The sequence below is a fragment of the Hyperolius riggenbachi genome, chromosome 1, assembly GCF_040937935.1.
Source record: "Hyperolius riggenbachi isolate aHypRig1 chromosome 1, aHypRig1.pri, whole genome shotgun sequence".
In the NCBI taxonomy this organism is placed as follows: domain Eukaryota; kingdom Metazoa; phylum Chordata; class Amphibia; order Anura; family Hyperoliidae; genus Hyperolius; species Hyperolius riggenbachi.
Genome location: NC_090646.1, coordinates 361,740,666 through 361,762,561, shown reverse-complemented (window position 1 = coordinate 361,762,561; position 21,896 = coordinate 361,740,666). Strand labels below are relative to the sequence as shown.

General features: G+C 37.6%; 1 protein-coding gene across 1 annotated transcript in view; it reads right to left on the bottom strand.

Moving 5' to 3' along the window:
- The window catches only part of PAX5 (paired box 5), a 274,887-nt gene extending 262,733 nt beyond the window's left edge, over positions 1–12,154 (bottom strand). Inside the window, exon 1 of the mRNA XM_068271308.1 lies at positions 11,867–12,154. Within this exon, the coding sequence (XP_068127409.1) occupies positions 11,867–11,909 (43 nt within the window). The 5' untranslated portion in view covers positions 11,910–12,154. The remainder of the gene's footprint in view (positions 1–11,866) is intronic.
- Positions 12,155–21,896: the final 9,742 nt, after the last annotated feature.

The following is a 21,896-nucleotide window of genomic DNA, read 5'->3' as shown; positions in this document are numbered from 1 at the left end:
GCTTGTCAAGGAATCTCAGTGAATCCTGGTGGCCATCTTGATGATATCATTACTGATAAATGAGCTTACTGTTGCCAATAAGCATACTGTAATGTATACAGGTAAGCAATGGATGAGTGCCAAGGGGCTCTGACATCAAGACTTTGCAAAGAGAACTTTGTGAATTACTTTGTTAGTTTGTTTACAGTTTCTCCAATAGGAAACATTCTACTGTGAACTAAAGCATTGATTTGCAAATGAACTATGAATTGTCATAATTCTTGCCACCATCTTGGATTTATATAAGGACTATGGGTAGTGTTAGGTTAAAGTGGGGGAGGGTGTCACTGGGTCAGGACAGGGGCTTAGAGCCTCCAGACTGTATTTAGTCCTCTTAGATACTTAGATATCCCCTTTCATTACCTAACCATATCCTTAGGGTTATGTTAAGGGGGGGGGGGTTAAAAATCAAAATACAAGCCAGTGACCCTCTCAGCCATCCTCCTAGCATGGTGAACTGCTCATTTGCTTATAAAACTCTCCAAGATAGCTAGACTATAACCTTAGGGTTAAAAAACATATGGTGGTCACTCAGCCAGCGACATAGTTAAGGACACATATAGTATTTTCATTACATTATTATAATATATCACTAGAGTGGACCCCTTGGTAATAGATAATGGAACCTCTATAGGGTCCAGCTCCATTTTGATGGTGGTCATTTTGGTGACATTCAGGTACTTTTATAAGATAGAGTGGGCCTTTGGTGGACAAAGAAGGCCTCTGACTGGCCACATCATTCACAGCTAAGCCAATGAGTGGCCAGGATGCCTTACCCAACCAGTAGCTTAGCTGTGTGCAAGGCAGCCAGTGATAGCTTTTTTTTCCCTCTGGAGGCTCACCCCGTGTTACATGAGATTGTTAGATTTTGCAAGAACCAGATTTTGCAAGAACCAGAGGCATAGTTGTGATGGTGCTCCACAGCAATCATCAAAGGGCCCTTGATGGTCCAACCTGTATTTCAGAACCAACACCATTAATAACATTTCAACTTTTTTTAAATAACTAACAGAATACTAACTACTTTCATAGCAAATGCACTGATATTCAAATCATATATTTATTTTATTAATCTATTTTACCAAATGCGAGTACTGCTTATATAAATCAGTTTGTAGCCAGATACTAAGTAGAGGGCTCATTTATACTGCATAGTCTGACTCACATCAGTCACATGGGTTTTTTTATTGCTGTGCCTGCAATAAACATGTGATAAACTCGTGTCTTGAGTTATCCTTTAATTCCCCACTGCACTGTGGAGAATTGTGTAGGATGATACCATGATTTAACTGAGCTTACCAAAACTTTAACAAAACAATGGACTCACGTTTTTAGTCCAATTAGCACACTGGTGTACAATTGGTCATCTGAACCCTATACATAATCTAAACTATTGGCTTAAGCGTTTTGTTATATTCCATCCAGTCGTGTTCCATTTATCACCTTGGTGTGATTGGATTGTATACTGTATGTTGTATACACAAAAAAATGTCTTACTTTATATCATTTGCCTTTCACAAAGGGGTCATTTGGACCGTTAAATGTACATTAGGCAAAGGTAACACAATTTACCTGTTTTCGTTTGTATTGCACTTTGTGAAAGTGAGGAACATGTATCTAAACTCCTTCCAAATCCTATACAAGTTTTAAAATGTGATGAAAGCTAAGTATTGTTTTCCATAAATACTGACTCAATGTAACCCCATGTTTTTGTCTTCCTCTGTGTTACTGTTGTGTTTAATACTTTGATGATACCCCAAATCCAGGAACATTTGAGCAATTGCACCCTCTCCCATGGTTATGGGGGATGCTGTAACATACAATCACATCCAATTTATATGATGCATGGAGGCACCGATGTATAGTTGTAATGTTTACAAGGCCCATATGCAATTAACTTTTTCTCCTGATTTTTTACCTAGGAGATCATTTTTCATTTGTGTATTTAAAATAATATTTATCACTTTGCAACTGAAAAAGTTCTAAAAAGTAAGTAAAAAAGTACTATCAAAATTATTTTGAGTATTTTCTTGCTTGCTGGTTGTTTAAAAAATATTTTATTGCCATGTTGTGAAACTATCACCTTGGAGAAAACGCAGGAGAAAAAGTGAATTGCATATTGGCCCATGTCTCATACACTTACTATTACATCTATTGATAGCTCTCTTGCAGGATCTTGTAATCAGTGAGGTGACTTCCTTCAGGGAATGGACTCCACATTACTCAATTAGTTTATTTGAAGTGGAAAAATAAAATACACATCCTCACCACAGGCAGGCATGCAACACTGCTCTGCTGGTCAGTGTAAGTACAAGTGACTAGTCATGGGAGTCAGGCTGGGGACAGAATATGCCTTCAGCTGCTCCTAGGCCCCATAGCAGCCACTCTGCTTACTAAGATTACATTGCTTTACCTCCAAATACAAATACCCACTGTGGTACAGGAGAGGCTTTGCAAGACACTCCTTGGATCTATTAACAATCAACTAGTAATGCCTGCTGTAAGGTGAAAGGGTTGTTTTTTTCTGTTTATTCTACATACAAGCTTAGTTTACAGCAGACTCTGGGCACAAAGGTTCCCCTAATACTGGGTAGGTACTCAGCACCAGCACTTGCTTATATTAGTGTGTAAGATCCTTGGTCAGCTGATGTCAGATATGCCAAATGTATTTAAAGTACCAAGGAGGGGACCCCCTTCACTGGCTACCCTGCATGACAGGTTGTGACTTTTTTCATATTGCTTTATCTATGCTATAACACTTTACATTCTTTGCAGTGCTGCAGCTGCATGTCCACAGAGTCCATTACTGACTCTTTCACTTGGACAGCTTCAGGCTCAATTTTACAAACACTTAGCACTCTCCCCTCGCAGCATTACAGTCTCGGTTTCCAACACTAGAAAGTGCATGGAGTTTGTATGCTTTCCTTATTTTTACATGGGATTCCCACAGGGCAATCTAATTTCCTCCCACATTCCCAAAACATACTGGAAGGAAAACCCCAACACTATTCCAAACAGAAAAAAAAGGAGTGGCCTTAAAATGTTAGGGATGATAGGTTGGAACTCCCACTACAAGACAGTTATGTGAAGTGTTGTACTCAGTAAAGCAATGAGGTAGTAATGCATGATAGTATATACTGTAAAAAAACTTTCAGCTGTGATGCAAAATATATTATGAGACTAATATGATATACAATCATATACTATGATATTGGGCACCATGGAGTATTTACATTATTTTCACTGATAATATAAGTATTTTTGCTTTGCAGTGCTGGGTCCCCTGTCCATATGCCAGCCAGGGCACTATCTGCACAGAATTTGTATGTTCTCCCCTGTGTCTGCGTGAGTTTCCTCCAGGCACTCTAGTTTCCTCCCACATCCCAAAAACATACAGGTAAGTTGATTGGCTTCCCCCTAAATAGGCCTTAGACTATGTGAATACATACACCACATGATACATACATAGACATATAATAATAATAATAATTCCTTTTTTTGTATAGCGCCTTTCTCCTGTCGGACTCAAAGCGCTTGCGAGGCAGCCACTAGAGCGCACTCAGTAGGCAGTAGCAGTGTTAGGGAGACTTGCCCAATGAACTCCTTACTGAATACTAGGTGCTGGCTTACTGAGTAGGAAGAGCCAGGACCATATGGCTATGGTAAGGATTAGATTGTGAGCCCTTCTGAGGGATAGTTAAGTGATAGGACAATATACTCTATAAAGCACTGCAGAAGAAGTTGGCGCTATATAAATACTAAATAATAATAATATACTCTATAATTTTCCAAAATATTTCCTTTGCTTGTGAAGGCAGGAAAGCACAATATAAGAACTCCACTTCCAGCATGCCTTTAATGGACTTTAATTGTCTGACTGTAATATGGTCATCCTTAAAGAGAATGCTATGATCACCACCATCAGAATTAATGAATTACCCCCATTGTGAAATCCTTACAAATGACCAATTATACAACAGTGAAGTGTCGTTTGGGATATTAAGTGACACAAGGCTTTGTTAAAAAGTCAATAATAATGAGCTGTAAGTCTTTATCCAGAGTGTTTTAAATTCAGCTTACATCATTAATTTCCACTTAGCTTTACTGCTGCTTACACTCAAGTGTCAAATTGGTGGGGAACTTATAAAACCATCAGTTAAATCCCTCTGATTCCAAATCTGCCCGAGATTCAAAGAAATAACCACCCTAAATAGAAAAATATATTTCAGATCTTTCTTCACTGAATCCAATTGGATTATCCTCCCTGATAAATCTGTTTTATTTGCACTTGAATCAGCAAACCATGTCCAAAGATTCACAACAACAGCTTTCTACACTACAGGAAGTATAAACATTACATTTCTCATGGGTAAGGGACATGTCGGACTCTGTAAACCTACTGAATATATGCAATAACATTACAAAAAAATTACGTAAAATAAGTAACTTTATTGGGGATTTCTTGCAGTTTGACAGTTCTTAGAATGTTTACATCAACAATCATTATCTAACTGACTACAGACTGTCTTATGCATATTGTTGAATTGGGTACTAGATTTATTTTGGTTTAGATGTTTATCGAATTATGATTGAATCTAGGTAGGTAGCTTACTCTGTCTCTTTTCATTCATATTTTCTGAGATTCAGTGGCAATATTTTCTGGTGTTCATAAAACTATATAATAAATGTTGTAGCAAACATTTGAACACTTTGCTACCCCGTCATACATTGTAATTTGCCTTCTAAAAACAGAAGTTATTTGCGATAATTCAACATTAAGTGAGCTTTGGGTCGCCCTAAGCTGCTTGGGTATTCTTTTCTAGTCATTCATGTAATAGTAGTGGAGTAAAAACTTCAATGTACTTTGTGTCAATAAAAACCTCAGAAATGCCACTTTTCAATATGTGACAGATCGTTATATGTGAGCAGGGCTGCTGATGGGGACAGAAAACGAACTTCTCTTGGTCTTTTCCTGCCTGCTTCTTATTCATTGCAGTAACTAACAGATCAGCAGCTGTGTGCATAGAAGTCATGGCAGATGGAAGTCTTGTCAGATGGAAGAAACCAAGTGAAGAGGGGTATACCAGTCCCAGGCTGCAGCCCTGCTGACAGATGAAGGGCTGTCAGATATTGAAACATTTCTGAATATTTTCTGACACAAAGTATAGAAAGTATATACAAAGTATATAAGTACTTTGCTACCATGACATGACTGATTATAGCATGCCAGAAACTACACTATGGTGGTCATTTTAATACATTTTGGTGACTGTAGAATGTCTGGCACATGTACACAAATCTGGTCTAAAGATTATTTAGACACGTCAGTCCAATGTGGTGAATGTTAATTAAAGGATCTTTCACCAGTGTGAAGGTTAACCTATGAATCTGTGAGGCAACTGAAATATTCGCCAAACTGAAAACATGGTAAATATTACAAAAGCAAAACAATTCATTTAAAAGAGAAAACTATTTGTCATAAGGAATTTATGGTGAATTAAGGATGAGGACTCATTAGGTCAAGATTAACAGAGAAAAAATTGGGTGTAAAGTGGTGTAATTGTGCGGAGTAGCCCATCAGGTTTTAGCAGGTAAATGAAACCAGTATTGTGATTGGCTGCTGAGGGCAACTACTCCACTTTGCTCAAATTTTCCTTGTACCTCTCGTGACCTAAATCAGTGCTGCTCTTTATTGTCCCCTTTGGAATCTAGAGTTTTTTTATTGAAATTATCAGCACTGTCAATACCCCCCCCCCCCCAAAAAAAAAAAATATAATAATAAGGAATGAAAAAATATAGATTAAAAAGGGTTTGTTACCTACAAGAGCAGTGCACATGCATTGATTCATTACTTACATGCACTAATCGTTTACCAAGTTAATTGTTTCTGTGTTATTCACTGTGGTGCGGCCATGTTGAATAAATGCCAGTTAGGTCCAGACACAGACTAATGTCAAGAAACTGACACCGTACAGCTTCTGTGTGAATTCTACACACTTCTAAGCTGCGCTATACAAAGTTTTTGAGATTTCACCAAGAAGGTTCCCTACTGCTGACTTCTTGCAGCTTGATTACCCAACAGCAGGAGGTTCATAGTAAAAAAAATGAATGACCATTGATCATAGTATAAGAACATATTGTATTGTTGTGTGTTATACGTCTACCTAGTGTCTAACTAAATGTAACTATGGCCACCAACACACAAGATCATTTCTAGAGCAGATAAAAATTAACATACACAAGGCTTCTATACTATTAATGGCATAGCACACTATGGTCAAACACTTAAAGTGTTCACATCACTGAAGATATCCATATTCCTATAACTTCTTTAAAACTATAAAAGACTTGCTGCAGTTCAAATGATTGTAGGATGTTGCCTAGACAATGGGGATAGTGCTAATTTAGTTTGTTTTTAGGCATCTCTGTTTTGCCAAGACTCAAAATCAGTAGCATGAGTAGTAACCCGCTGTAATAGTCAGCTATAACAGTAGTATTAGTAGTAGCAATTGTTACTGTTTCTGTAAACAAATACAAAGCATAAATTATGCAGAGAAAGTAAATGCTGCCATTGCCTGATAAGACTTGAATCTGATGCACTGTATGTTTACATATGTGCTGACATATGCGGCTAGCGTTTTCAGATGAACCTAAGTGGCTGTAGCTGCTGTCAGAGAGCAGTGTGTCTTTAACATAACAGAAGCAGCAAGGCACACAGAAGCTCATTTAGTATAAAACAGTGACCCAGCTGGGGGAAGATATTATCTGTCGTTAATCATGTAAGGTTCACCTATGTTGCACAGTGAATCACATTAAAACAAACTAATCAAGCGTGATTAATAGCTGATTCAATATTGGAGCGCCTTTTATGCAAAACCATTGAGACTTCCTATTTAGGCATGATCAAATCAGTATAGTGGACATTAAAAAAAACACTGTTTCTAAAATGCAGAAAGCTCAGGGTGAAGCGCTGTGAGGTAAGGGGGGATTTGACCCAAGCCATTTTAATTAATAAATTTAACAAGGAAATGAAACCTCTTTTCTGGATGTTAATGTAATAGAGCAACTGGGGCAGATTCTGCAGTTGTCCCTTTGGAAGAATAATGAGGATTTGCCATTTTAGAGGTGGGTGTGTGCCTTTTCTTAGCCTAATGTGTGCCTTGGTTTACAGGCCTTGAATATGTAAACACTGACTCCTTGCTGACTGGGCATTTTACAGCAATGTACTGACCACAATAACAGGAAGATGATTAGAAAAAAAAATGTATATATCCAGATATGCATTATATTACTTATGGACAACTATGTGCAATTGATACATTTTTATTGAATACGTATTTAATTGCCACTCTTTAACACAATACACATTTATAGACAGGCCAGGAAACTTGTGTTCCAACTTCCTTTTTTAAGGGTAGACAGTCCACCATCCAACTTGTTAAAAAGAGCTCACTCTTTGCATTGGGAACCTTACATCATGGATTCAAATAAATTCAGGCTTAAAAACATTTTATTACTTGTTCCATTAACTATTTCTATTTAGTCCTCTGTTTTATCTACTCTGTTTGTTTGTTTGTTTTTGTGTGCTATGAATATGAAATGCATCTAATAGGTTCATTACTGTCCTACATTAAAAATGAACACATTCTGTGTAGACTGTCCAAACCACTGTCTTTTATAACAAAGCAAAGCAACAAAATGTAGCTGAATATAAAGTATGGATTCAGTATATATTATTCCTGACAGTCAGCAATTATAAATATGCATTCTCAAACACTTTTCGTCTACCATACAAAAAACTCATACCACTTTGGAATTCTGATTTTTCAGCATTGCAAAACTCTAAAAGAAAACTAGTAGGGAAGATACATTATAGTTAACCCTCTGATTGTTCTACATCAGCACTTTATTTTTATATGAAAAGGCAATATGAAAAGGCATTGATTTCTTTCACGCCAGCAAAAAAAGAAAGAAAGAAAGAAAGAAAGAAAGAAAGAAAGAAAGAAAGAAAGAAAGAAAGAAAGAAAGAAAGAAAGAAAGAAAGAAAGAAAGAAAGAAAGAAAGAAAGAAATTCCAGACTTCACTTTCCCTTTCCTCAGTTCTGCTCATCAATAGAAATTTCCTTTATTTATTCTTCTATATGGAAATTGGCAAAAAATAAAGATGCAAGTGGGCTGTGTGATCAAGTGATTAGGTAAAAATCAATGTTTTCTGGGAAAGGTCTTCCATTACACTAGATGCACTGGCTGCTGGATTCAGGACAGAGATTCTGATGAATATATTGGAGTGGTGTATACAGCAAACATATACACAACAACCCAGCATGGCCGCCTAAGAGGGCAGGCTCACAGTGAGAGAGTGAGACTCTCTGCCTCACAGTGATTGGTCCTGTCTCCACACAGGAGAGTCAGAGGGAGGCAGGGGTTAATCTATTGGCTTATGAATGATGGCTTACGTTATATATATATATATATATATATATATATATATATATATATATATATATATATATACACACACACAAACCATTTCACTTTCTTTCAGGAATCCTCTTGGGGATTGGGCATTTTTTTACCACTTCAGCCAGACATCAGCTTTCCCCCCTAATCTGATTGGAGATTGGGTAGATGGTGTCACTGTCTTTATCAAGTCAGCCTTGTACACATAGTTCTCCAAGTTAGGCTCTGCCTCATGCAAACTTCCTTAAAGTGCAGGAAGCTGCAAGCCTGCAAACTACATTCTGCATAGTACTATACTACTTTTTTTTTCCTATCTCCAAATTCGGTTTATTTTAAGAAACAGCTTGCTGAATGTTTTTCTATGTGTAGTGAATACATACAATAGTACCCCTCTCTTGCACTAGACCAGAAATAGTTTGGGTTCCATACATTGTTGAGATTATACACCTGACCTGAGTCCTCTGCTTGGAAACAGCATCTCCAATCTAACTATGAAATTACAGCTTAAATGCTTTCTGGATGCTGATCTGCTAATTTACGCAATATGTATTTTACAGGCTGGTGTGATTTTTATACTTTGTACGATTCTGTTTACAAAAACGTTAGTGATCGTCCTGCTGTACAGGCTATGCCCTGCTATATAACAAATCACATTTGGCAATTGCATACCTTGTTAACTTTCAGTGTTTGAGTTAGTCATCCAGAACTGTATTAAAACATGATTAATGCTATTACAGGGAGTTTAAAGTTCTCAAAGTAAAGAAAAAAAATGTAGAGATGTGTAATGCAGAGAGCTCTGTCTAATGATCAATATACAGCGGATATAAGGGTAATAATAATAAAATCAAAATTCTTGAAAATACAAAAGAACTGTTACTGTGCATACCATAATGTTAAATATTAGATCAGCTAGATCAATAATTTAAAAAGCAAGATCTATTTACATAGGAGATTAAAGTGAACAGAGAGTTCAGCAGGTTTCAACTTCGAGCTTATATTTCAAACCCTTCAGTTAGTCTACAGTGTGGGCCAACATAGTGCTGCTGGAGTACAAAGGAGAGGACTCTTCATGTACCTCTGTGCAGGAGGTGGTAAATGTTGATGTATCTCTTTCTATTAATCCATACACTCACACAGGCAAGAGTGTGCACCCTCTGTGTACAACAGCAATAAAACCCCTACACAGTCTGCCAATACACAGCTATGCCATTGTATACAATTATCATGGAAGGGCACTAAGGTTGCATGATGAGCACACTTCTAAGGATTAGAGAGTGCATAAATGCAAAAGCAAATATCACTCTAGTCTGTGTTCACTGCATATACCCAACCAAACGATTTTATTTTCCGCTGAACCTGATTGGATATTAGACATGGGTACAAGCTCTGGTGAAAATTACGCCTTTAGTAAATCTGTCCCATGGTGCCTTCCTATTCTGTGCCTGTGCCAACATGAGTTTCTCTTCATACAGGAGAAAACAGAGCTTGCTTCATTGACTAAAATCATCATTCTTCTCCACATAGAGCAATGCAGTTAATTTCATTTCAATATGTAATTTGCCTGACAAATGCAATCGCTTCTTAATGTATTCATGTGCATTATTAGGCTGCTTTGCATCAGACCGCACCACCAGCGTACATGCTACATTTTGGCAAACATTTCTGAATTATCTCTCAGGACATATATTACAGGAATGATGTTCCCGGTTACCGTGTCACTTTCTTCTCATGTCATAAGAGGAGGAGAATAATACTGAAACTGTTAACAAGGTAGAGGAAATCAAAGATATCGATCTGGTTCAAGTGCAGAGCCTGATCTGCCTTTGTTCAGCGTGCGCTTGAGAGACAACAACAAGCCCATGTAAATAAAATGCGCATCAGTTGGATGTGTTGCTTGAGTGACTCTCTAGTAAGGTATTCTGGCCACGGACACCCAACACAACTTTTGCATTTGCTTCCTGTGGATACACCGTGCACACAACCCATCTAAATGACGGTAGAGAGACATACTACACACATATAGGGATGCAGGACTGGGACAGCCGCTCTGATTAAATAATGGTGAAGACTATGTAAGACTGTACGCGGCGTGGGTACACTGAATTATTGATAAACTCGAATATATATATATATATATATATATATATATATATATATATATATATATATATATATATATATATATATATATATATATATAATTTTATTTTATTTTTTTCATCACACCATGCATATTTAGGCGGGATACTTTTCCATGACTTATCCTGATACTTTGCCTGATACTTTTATGACTTATAAAAAAGCTAAAAATCAACTAATGAGTGGTCCTGCTGGGGTTTCAAAACATAGAACAATGGCTTGGAGTAGAAACTTAGCTGAGACAGGCATGCACAGGAGCACAAAGACACGTGTCTCTATGTTATGGGATATATATATATATATATATATATATATATATATATATATATATATATATATATATATATATATATATATATATATATATATATATATATATATATATATATATATATATATATAAATATTGTTTATATATAAACAATAGTTATGCTTCCGCATCATGCAACCTCAGCAACCGCATGTGGAGTAAAAGCTCTCTGCACTGAAATGCTGAAATGGGAGCTTAAAGAAGTGACGGCGAGTATATGTATGCTTCTTTTGCAGAGTGGCCACTAAACATTGAAGAACCAATACGGCTGCTAACATATATATATATATATATATTTCCTTTTTTCGAATGCCCACAGATATAATGTAAACACGAAATATGTATATATGCATATATATATATATATATATATATATATATATATATATATATATATATATATATATATATATATATATATATATATATATATATATATATATCACTAGAGACACTGAATGTAGACTTTGTTGTTGATATAACAGCAAAGCACTTTGGGAAGTTGGTGCGCGCTGCCGGTACTGACCTAAAGTTATTGATCTGCATAGCTCTAGGTTCCATAGTCTAAAGTTTCCTATTTGTGATTATTTGCAATAATTATGACGATATCGTCAACGTGCACAAAAAGGAGTTAGCATTCATTTCTTAAAAAAATAAAAATAATAATAATTAATGCCATTTAAGTGATATGTAAAACTGAGAAGTAAATTAAGAATGAAGGATACATTTAGTTTCTTAGGTATATTACATTCCACGCATGCTATTGGTCGCTAAGGTTCTGCATGTATAAATGGATATTATGAGTATAAAGATGCTTCCTGAGCAGAGTAATGTATTCGCCCCATACAAATGTAACTGTAGGTGAGTTGGCTATGGAGACTGCTAGCATGGCAGGTAAGTGAACGAGCAGCCTACTTACTATGCATTGCTGCAAACGGGTCGTGCTTACAGTGTATTTCCATCGAAGCGATCCACGGAAGAATGCTAGCGCCTGGTTTCACAGCAAATCTGCAGTAATCGCCTTAATAATATTATTACATGAGCTGCTTGATCCAATACACTCAGCCACCTTTAGGTCAAATCCCAGATGAAGGTTGGCAAGCTTTTAACTCCTTTGGTGTGAAGCGGATCACTCACTGTACTGGGCAGCTCCGTTTCTTCTGTGCCACATCAATGCTATAGAAAAATGTATATATTGTATATTTATATATATTTAGAAATCACTTGTTCCGAGTACTGTAATGAGAAAGGACAAACTATACTTTGGTTTCTAGATAGACAGCCTTTCATCAGTTCAGCAAGCCAGGCAGCCAGAGACACAGCGATGCTTTCTAGTAGTCAATAAGCATTTCTCAATGTGTAGTACAAAAACTTTCAGTAATAAGGAAAAAAGTGTAAAATCAGGAATGCATACACTTCTGGATTCCCTGATTGCCTGTGGGAAAACGATGCATAATCCACTGCCAACTTCTGGAGGAATGACTCTACAGTTTTATGTCCTCCCACTCAAGAAAGTTGCACTGCAAGTGACCATTGCTGCACTGGCCATCCTGTGTGCATTCTAGCATTCAAGGAAAATACGATTGGCCTCTTTTTTTTGTTTTATAGACTTTCTTCCCCTGCTGCTCACAATAGACGAGGGGGGTTATGCAGGATGCAGAGGGTTGTATCCAAATCTGACGAATGAGCTGGGGTGAATAAAATAGAGACTGAAGAAAAGCGAGGATACTCTTGGCTTGAGCTGTGGATGCTCCCTGCTTGGAAATCCTCCAGGACGAGGGGAATGGGTGAATTCCAGTGTAGTCAGCAGCTTGTAGAGGCGATCTGGAGAGAAGGAGCCCCCTTCCGGTGTGCCTGGCTCAGTGGAAAGTTTAGCACAGAGCAGAGGGATGGCTGCTGGTCAGTGGAGGCAGGCAGAGGCTGGAGGATGTCACTGGCAGTGATGGCATGTGCTCTGTGAGCGGCTCTGCATTGCTGGCCTCTTGCTATAGTAAAGCCGCTTCCTCTGCTGCTGATAGGTCGCTATGGCTGCTCTTCCACATCTGCAGCCGCTTTCAGGACCCGTTTCATGTGGACAGCGCTCGGGGCTAAGCTGTGCTGGGAGGGGGCGTGGTCTGCGCTGAAGGCGCCATGTCAATCATCGGGCATCTGTCATTCAAGGAGGAGAGCGCCTTCTGCTATTGGCTGAGCGGAGGAGGGGCGTGTGCGGTGTGAGACTGGATTGGCCAGCTGCCTGCCAATGCGGAGGGAAAGAGAGAGGCGGCTCTCAGTGACGTCACGTTCATTGACAAACGGCTGGAAGTGTGGAGAAGTTGAGTGGAACAGTGCACAAGCCCCTCTCTTTATCCGCCTTGGGAATAATGAGGGACGTGCGGGGGATGGCTCAGGGAAGATATGCCTCAGGATTTCGCCAAGTACACATTCAAGCCATTTACGTCTTCCACCTTTAAAACCTTTACCCCTGTGCTCTTCACTCTGCCACCACTAATGAGGGCTGCGCTGCCCTGCAGGTCAATGCAAGCCTTACCCTGCCTGGGATCAAGGGGTTAAATTGTGTTCTCAAATTAGACGTGTAGTGATTCAATTTCCTCTCCTGCTAAATTCAATTTCTTTATTTTTTTCCTTTCCCGATCTGTGATGGTATTTGGTAACTAGGAGCCTTGACAGATATAAATACACATACACTTCCCAGCAAACAGAAGCCTTCACTTTGCTTGCTCAGTAGTAATCCAATTTAATGCTTTATCACCAAGAAGTGGATATAATCGCGTGTCCAATGACATGGGGGCAGACAAGACACAATTCACTCCTGTGGCAGGTGTATGTGTGTATTTTATCTGTTTGGACGAATACACAGCCACCTATGTGTTTATTCATATGTTATTATATACATCCACAGCTATGCCATCCGGATAAAATCACAGTCACACATACACCAGTTATAGGATATGAAATCACTGCACCAAACCACGGATCCATCTCTGTTTTTTGCTATAGCACTACATAATCCTAAATGTGGTTTTACAGCTATGATGAATTACAAAGCAGTAGCAGTAAAATCCAAGCTAAATCCACCATACAATAAATTCCCATGGCGCCAAGTAATGGATGTTTTAGGCAGCAAAGAAATCTAAGTGAATAACGTGTACAGGCCTGTCTTAGAGCTTCCACTAATAGTTTACTCTATTGACACAAGTAAAACCGAGACATATTCACAATTTACAGAAGATCTGACATCTGCACAACAGTTTTGGAGCATGTAGTAGTTCACTAATTAAAAAGTAAATCTTCTTTATTTGGTTGAAATTTGATACAAATTGAGGTTGCAATGATAAAATAACACACTTACGCTTAGCTATTATATTGAGTTACATAGTCCCACTTGACACAAAGTAGTGTCCGGCACAGATCCAGTGTCAAGCAGATTATATGCAACTGACAGGCTGAACTATGCAAAAGAATCAGACATGCACTTAAAGGCTAAAAACTATTCATTTTACACTGTAAATTACTCTGCAGTGAAAGAGTGAAAGCAGCAGGCGTTTCCCAAGTGCATAAAGATTTCTGCAGTTGAGTATATATATATATATATATATATATATATATATATATATATATATATATATATATATATATATATATATATATATATATATATATATATATATATATATAGTTTTATTTATTGACTTATTTCAGCTAGTATCCAGCATACAGTGTGCATTTACGCTGATCTCGTTCAAATTAGGAGCAAATAAGTCCTATAGCAGCGACATGACAGGGCTGAATTACATGGAACAAAAAGCCCAGTTTCTACATGTTGTTCTTGCACTTGGCTGCGTGATAATTATACTATTTGTATATTTCAGTAATACGTATACTAATGTGTATTCGATGTATATTTCCATCTGTGTACAGATTGGACTAGTACAATTGCTAGTTTGGTCTCCAGCGTTGTACTTGTTCACCCAGACTACATTTTCAGCATTTTTCTAGCTTTCATAAGGCTGCTTAGCTTGCAGAAATCCAAATTAACATTTCTGCATAATCATCTGTCAGGCGGGCATCTAAAAACGTGAGAAATAACGCAGAAAAATACGTATTCCTCTTAACAAGTAAATACTTAACTTCCCAGAGCAACAATCATACGACTGTCTATACACAGAGGTAGCTTATGAGTCACTTTTCAATGTCATTTTAAAATTAGTGCGATCGTTCCAATATTATTTTATTAACATATACAGAATGGATGTAAAATAGCAAACAATGGATTTACATATAAATCCTGAATTAAAATGCATTCCACTCATATAATTTAATACAGAGTTTGTTAACTAACTGCTGATCCCTGCTGAACTAGCAGTTTTAATTATTGAAAAGAGCTTTATGACATAAAAGTGGTGATACGCTAAAAAAAAGAAAGCACTGCAAAACGTTTAAATGTCACAACACATTATATATATATATATATATATATATATATATATATATATATATATATGTGTGTGTGTGTGTATATATATATATATATATATATATATATATATATATATATATATATATATATATATATATATATATATATATATATATAACCATATATATGGTTTATTTTTCAATAGATGTCTTCAGCGCATACATAGGCAGTGCACCTTAAGGTGTCTTATTATTTATTACAACAGTATAACTTTTAATTACGTTTATTAAAAAAAGAAAAGGAATCATTATATATACATTTATTTTTGAAGTGGTACCACGTTAGCAAAGCTCTGTGTCCACCTGCATAGCGTTTGGCGGCTACACACATGTATATGACATAAGGCAATATGGCACACTTATTTTCTGGCTTCCACCCAAACACTAGATAGAGCTTAGTACATGGAAAGCCCCTACATTACAGGAAACAGGCGCGCTTGTGCCCTGTCTGTTCCTCTTACGCTTGAAAAACAATGCCTTTTAGCACTTATTATTGCTGAGATATTATAGTCACTTGTTATACAGCATATACAGAGGAACCCTCATAGAAAATATAACTTTCCGCTTATATAAGCCTGTTATTAAGCTAAGGAATCAATGATGGGACAGGCTGCCAGGCTACAGGACACGCAGCTCTCCCTTGCTGCTTAGCATGGCAGAAATCACAGTTCAGCTAAACTAGTATTTAGACAACTGATGTAACAGGCACAATAAAATAAACGGATACTAACATCATTACTATAATCACCATGATGCATTTTGGAGAAGTATTGATCAAGTAATCTGGATGGAGATACATGCACGATCACTGGGTACTCTAAAGCCACATTTCTGGAGAAATGTTTTTTTGGTTTTTTTTGTTGTGCTTATGATTTTTTTTTTTGCAGTGACTAATCTTGTAATTACATTTTAGGGGAAAAAGGTGGAGAGAGAACTAACCTTTAACATACCAGGCCTATATCACGGCTTTGACCCAACATGACAGTAAAAGGCATCTTGAAACTCCCCACGCTTCCTGCTTTTTGCAAGAAAGAGGTGCTGGATGATAATAATCTCAGCAACAAAAACAACTGCTTGAGGCATAGCCCCTTTTTGTACTCATGAGATGATTAGCGTTAAAAGCATACCAGTGACATGTGAGTTTTGCTTAGAACCAATATTTAAACAGACCCTGACTCGCTGGGTCAAATCACTTTATACGGTAAAAGTGGTATACATCTGATACGGTGGAGGCCTTAGGAGAAATACACTTACATGGTCTGTGGGAGAGGTTGATGGGGTGATATAAAAAATTGGGGCATCTTTCACTTCAGTGTAGTGAACTTGTGTTGGCATCGCACATCAATTCCTGCCCAGGAGAAGCACAGATTTGTGTACCTTCTTAGGAGAAATGTAGTGCAATGCAGGTGAGCGAGAATTATTCTTTCGTTAATCAAACACATTACACAGCATCAATCATAGTGCAGAATTTTCTTTTTTTTTCAGCAAGAATGTTATTCTTTTTAATATTTAAATTGGCTTTTTTATTTAGTAAGTATTTTAAGTTTTGAATCAGGATGATACCATTATTGGCTAACTTAGAAAAATGGTACCATCCTGATTTCAAACTTCTTACTTTTAACCGATGGCTAACACGTTACGACACTGTACTGCTTTTTATAATCATTGATTTTAAATGAAATATAATATACATTTAAAATAGGATACGATTATAAAGAACACTGTTAAGGTTAGGGAATATTTACTGAAGGAACAGCCTTTGAGGCAGCCCAGAAATAAAACTAATAAATAATAGTAATAATAATAATAGTAATATTAGTGTAAAAACAATCCCTAAAATACTGTCTATGCAAGCATATATACAGTACTTCTAAACTGGGTTACTTGTTAAATGTAACCAGAGTACGACAGCCTCTCCTCATTCAAAAGAACTGATCAGGTTTAGATCAGGCGAAGATGTTTTTAATTTGTCATTAAACAGATTGGTTGCTTAGTGTAAACACACATATACTTGTCCCTATAGCCTTTAGGGAATCCCCAGCTTTGGCTGTTTGCAGCGATTACTGAGACAAGCTTAGCTTACACATAAGGATGTGTGCATATGATTATGATAATTTTTAATATGTAAAAACAAAGTTAAAAAATATATTCCATATACAACATTTTGTTTGTAGTGTTAACACTTGGGAAAGAACGTACACTGAGCCCAATGCTCAAAGATCAAACACTGTATGGGTAAGTGCAAAGTACACTACAGCATAGACTTCTGACACAATGTACACTTTCTAGGTTAGCACGTGACCCAGTACGTTATACACACGTTACAGTTATTGCAACAGAATCGTTTATATAACGCGAAGCTGCTAGAATACGTCCCATTAGGTTCTGTAACTACAGCCAAGCCCTCAAACGTAGACCTTAATCAATGACTGGCTGCAATTGACCGAAGTTGTATTAACCAAGCTCTATAGCCACTTAATTAAAACGCGTTTTAATTAAGCATACAAAAACACACAAATATAATCGAGCTTTGCATACAGTTGCCTGGAATACAGTTATATGCATATATGCATGGAGTGTGTTTACTGAGTAACTGAGTATGTATGCATGTATGTATATATATATATATATATATATATATATATATATATATATATATATATATATATATATATATATATACCACATAAATGCATGGCAATATTAACCAGAGGTAAAGTTAGGGTAGGGAAGTGAGGAATCAGCTGTTCTTATAGTTTTCCCTTGCTTATATGCTTATATCCTCAATGGGTTTCGCTATGTACCTACACTCTTGAAGTTTCTGTGGCTGCTTAGATTTTATTGCCTACATTTAGGGATTCTGGTTTCATTTTTCTTGCAATATTCCTTTTTTAAAAGCCCAGGGCTATACATCGTGGCACTGAGCCATTCATTGTCACATGCAATTTTACAAGCGGACATTAGGGGGAGTTCATTCCAAACGGTTTCCTAAGGTAAAGGTAAGCAAAGTCACAAAATTAAATGTCTTCTAGGCCTTTCAGTTTTCTAGGTCTCTGAGCAACAGCAAAGTGATCTAAGTTATATTGTTCCATTTGAACCTTCCTCAAGATAGCTAATGACAACTGAATATTCCATAGTGAACACTGTTTTGAGATTGATAGTAAAACTCATTTTGGAATGATAAATGTACACCTGCACATGTTCAGCTCAGGAAATCAAAAATGGTCATTGACAGATGTGTCTTAGTTAATTTGGGCCAGGATTTAGTTATGTGTCATTTTGACTATGTGTGTTTTAGCTGCCATAGTTACAAATAATGTTGGTTCAGAGTTTTTACATTGCTCAAATATTACACTCTTATACACAGCACTTACACATTATAGACCTCTAGGGCTGGGACCCACTACAAATTGCAAAGTGCTATCGCAATCACTAGCGTTTTGTGGTAACACTTTGTGGGTAGGAACCCACTAGGGCGTTTTTGGATGGCCGACAATGCCCGGCGATTCCAAAAAACCCTTTGCCAAAGTAAGTGAGTGAGGGGGATCCCATTAGTGCGATTGTGATTAGGGGTAATCGCAGTCACTGGACATGCAGCATTTTGTGTTTGCGCTCAATGCAAAGTATATTTGCGCTGCATAAATTGCTTATCAAAGTGATTATGCAGCACTTTGGGGGCTGAGCCATTATCTTTAAATAAAACTTTATTATACTTACCGGGTCTCTGTAGTTCCTTCTTCCGTTCGTAGCCCCGCCGCCTAAAGAAAGAGATCACAAGCTCTTCTCTGATTGGTCATAGAGAAGCACCTATGACCTTTTCCTTTAGGGGATGGGGCTATGGACTGAAGAAGGATGCTTGGTAAGTATAGTAAAGTTTTATTTAAAAAAAAAAAGAATCATAAATCAGAAGTGCTGTACAGATTCCAAGCGTCGGGAAATCGGCATCTCACATGCCCTAGGAATCGCTGCATACAGCGCTGTGGTGATTTTAAAGCGCTGCAGCGAGCCCTAGTGGGTTCCAGGCCTGCAAGTGATTTTAGGAGAGATTTCCCTGCTCCCATACAATACATTAGAGTGAAATCACTCACAAAATGCTGCATGTTCTGCAGTCACGATTAGCTCAAATCACAATCGCTCTAGTGGGTTCACCAACATTTACTTTCATTGGCAAAGCGTGTTTGAAATCGCTGGCGATTGTCAGAACTCACAAAAGCGCTCTAGTAGGTTCCAGCCCTTACAGGGTATCTATAAGGCCTGAAACACACCAGAGGAGTTTTTCTGAGCGTTTTGAGTTTTTAAATCTGCAGCTAATGTTATCCTATGTGTATGTGCACACTGGAGCAATGAGGTTTTGTAAAAAACCCCATAGCATTACATTGGGAAGAGCTTTTAGAGGTTTTAAAAACTCTTCCCAATGTAATGCTATGGGTTTTTTTACAAAACCTCATCGCTCCAGTGTGCACAGACACATAGGATAACATTAGCAGCAGATTTAAAAACTCAAAACGCTCAGAAAAACTCCTCTGGTGTGCACCAGGCCTAACAAGTAACTTCCATCACCAGCTGTCCTTCAGGAAGGCTCACAATCTTAAGTCCCTACTGTGTCCAGTCAATTCAGAGAGTAGCCAATTCATTCTGCATTATGGGTGGCACTGGCTGAAAAAACAAACGCCATACAGAAAGTGCCATGACCAAGATTCAAACATGGAATTCCAGCAATTCAAGGTGAGAGTGCTAACCAAATGGCTACCGTACCACCCAAACTGCAAATAACTGTTTTTTACATACAGTACAGGATCATATGTATAACAGTAGCAATCATGAGATTCCCAGAAAAGGGAAGTTATTTCTACAGAATTAAGATCAGTTATCAGATTGCTATATTTGGAGAGAAAAAAAAAAAAAGTACATTCGATTGAAAGATAACCACTTTTCAGGCTCCACAATACTTTTATAGGATTGCCAGAAATCTGTTATTTTAAGTACACCTGAACTGAGAGGGAGTTGCCATATTTGTTTATTTTTAAACAATGCACATTGCCTGGCTGCTCTAATGATCCTCTGCATCTAATACTTTTGAATGTAGACCTTGAACAAGCATGCAGATCAGATGTTTCTGACTGAAGTCTGACTGGATTAGCTGCATGCTTGTTTCAGGTGTGTGATCCAGATGCTACTGCAGCCAAATAGATCAGCAGGACTGTCGGGCAACTGGTATTGTTTAAAAGGAAATAAACATGGCAGCCGCCATATCCCTCTCAGTTCAGGTGTACTTTATAGTGGACCTGAACTCTTGCACCAGACTGAAGGAAAATATAGAGAAATGCACCCTGTTTGTATTTAGAGAGTTTTGCCTAATTCCCTTTTATCTGTGACTAATCACAAGTGTAATTTGATTTTTCAGTTCGTCAACTCAAGAATCTCAGCAGTCCTTGGCAAAGTAGCTAATTTGTAAACACAGGATGTTAACCCTATATCTGCTTCCATGAAAGCAGGAAGTAGACACACTGCAGATGTATTGCTAGTGTTCTGTTATTATGCTGTTGCTTTTCTTTTAGAGCAGACATAAAGTCCCGAGTTCAGGTCCATTTGAAGGGCCCTTTAATGCTGTTTACCATGATGTTCACCATATTTATAAAGTGGTGATTTTGCTGACTGACACAATATAGATTTGCCAGATAGCTTTTACCTTTTTACATTTGCACAGTTTCTACTTTCTGATTCATGGAAGCAGACATACTGTTTACAGCCTGTGCCTTCAAATGGGCTTATCTGCTTATCTGCCATAGGCAGTCATGTGACACAGGGAATGATCAAATTACAGTTGTGATTAGACACAAATGAGGGGGAATTAGAAAGACTAAACTCTCTAAATACAATCAGTGTACATTTCTCTACGTTTTCCTTCTGTCCTGTGCAAGAGGTCAGGTCCACTTTAAAGTCTGTGGGCTGCATACTGCTCCTTTTCTAGCAAGAAGTAGCAGTCACACCTGGCAATCCATTACAAAGTTGGAGCAAATGGCCTTTTTAAAGCAGGAGGTTCAGCCATACTAAAAACAGAGGTGGCTGACCTCAATAACAACAAATGACGCATTTCGTGGGTTTGCGCCCAATTCCTCAGGCCGAATAAAGTGTCAGAGTTGTATCACAGCCAGGTACGGACGTACTTCATACACCGTTCTGATACAACTCTGGCACTTTATTGTTTTAACTCAGTCTTATCTACCTCTGGGAGCCTCTGACGCCCTTTGTATGTTGTTTGTGAGATATATATCAGTGTTCCTGTACTCCATAGAAGCACAAAACTAGAACAGTCAAACTGGTTGTGAGACACATCCACTATAACAATACATCCTGCTTCATACTTCCTACCTTTGCCATACAAAAGTAGCACAGAATCAAAAGCTGTGTACACATACTATATAGTTGTTGTTGGACACAAATAGTCCCTGACTGGGCCGCTTAAAGGACAA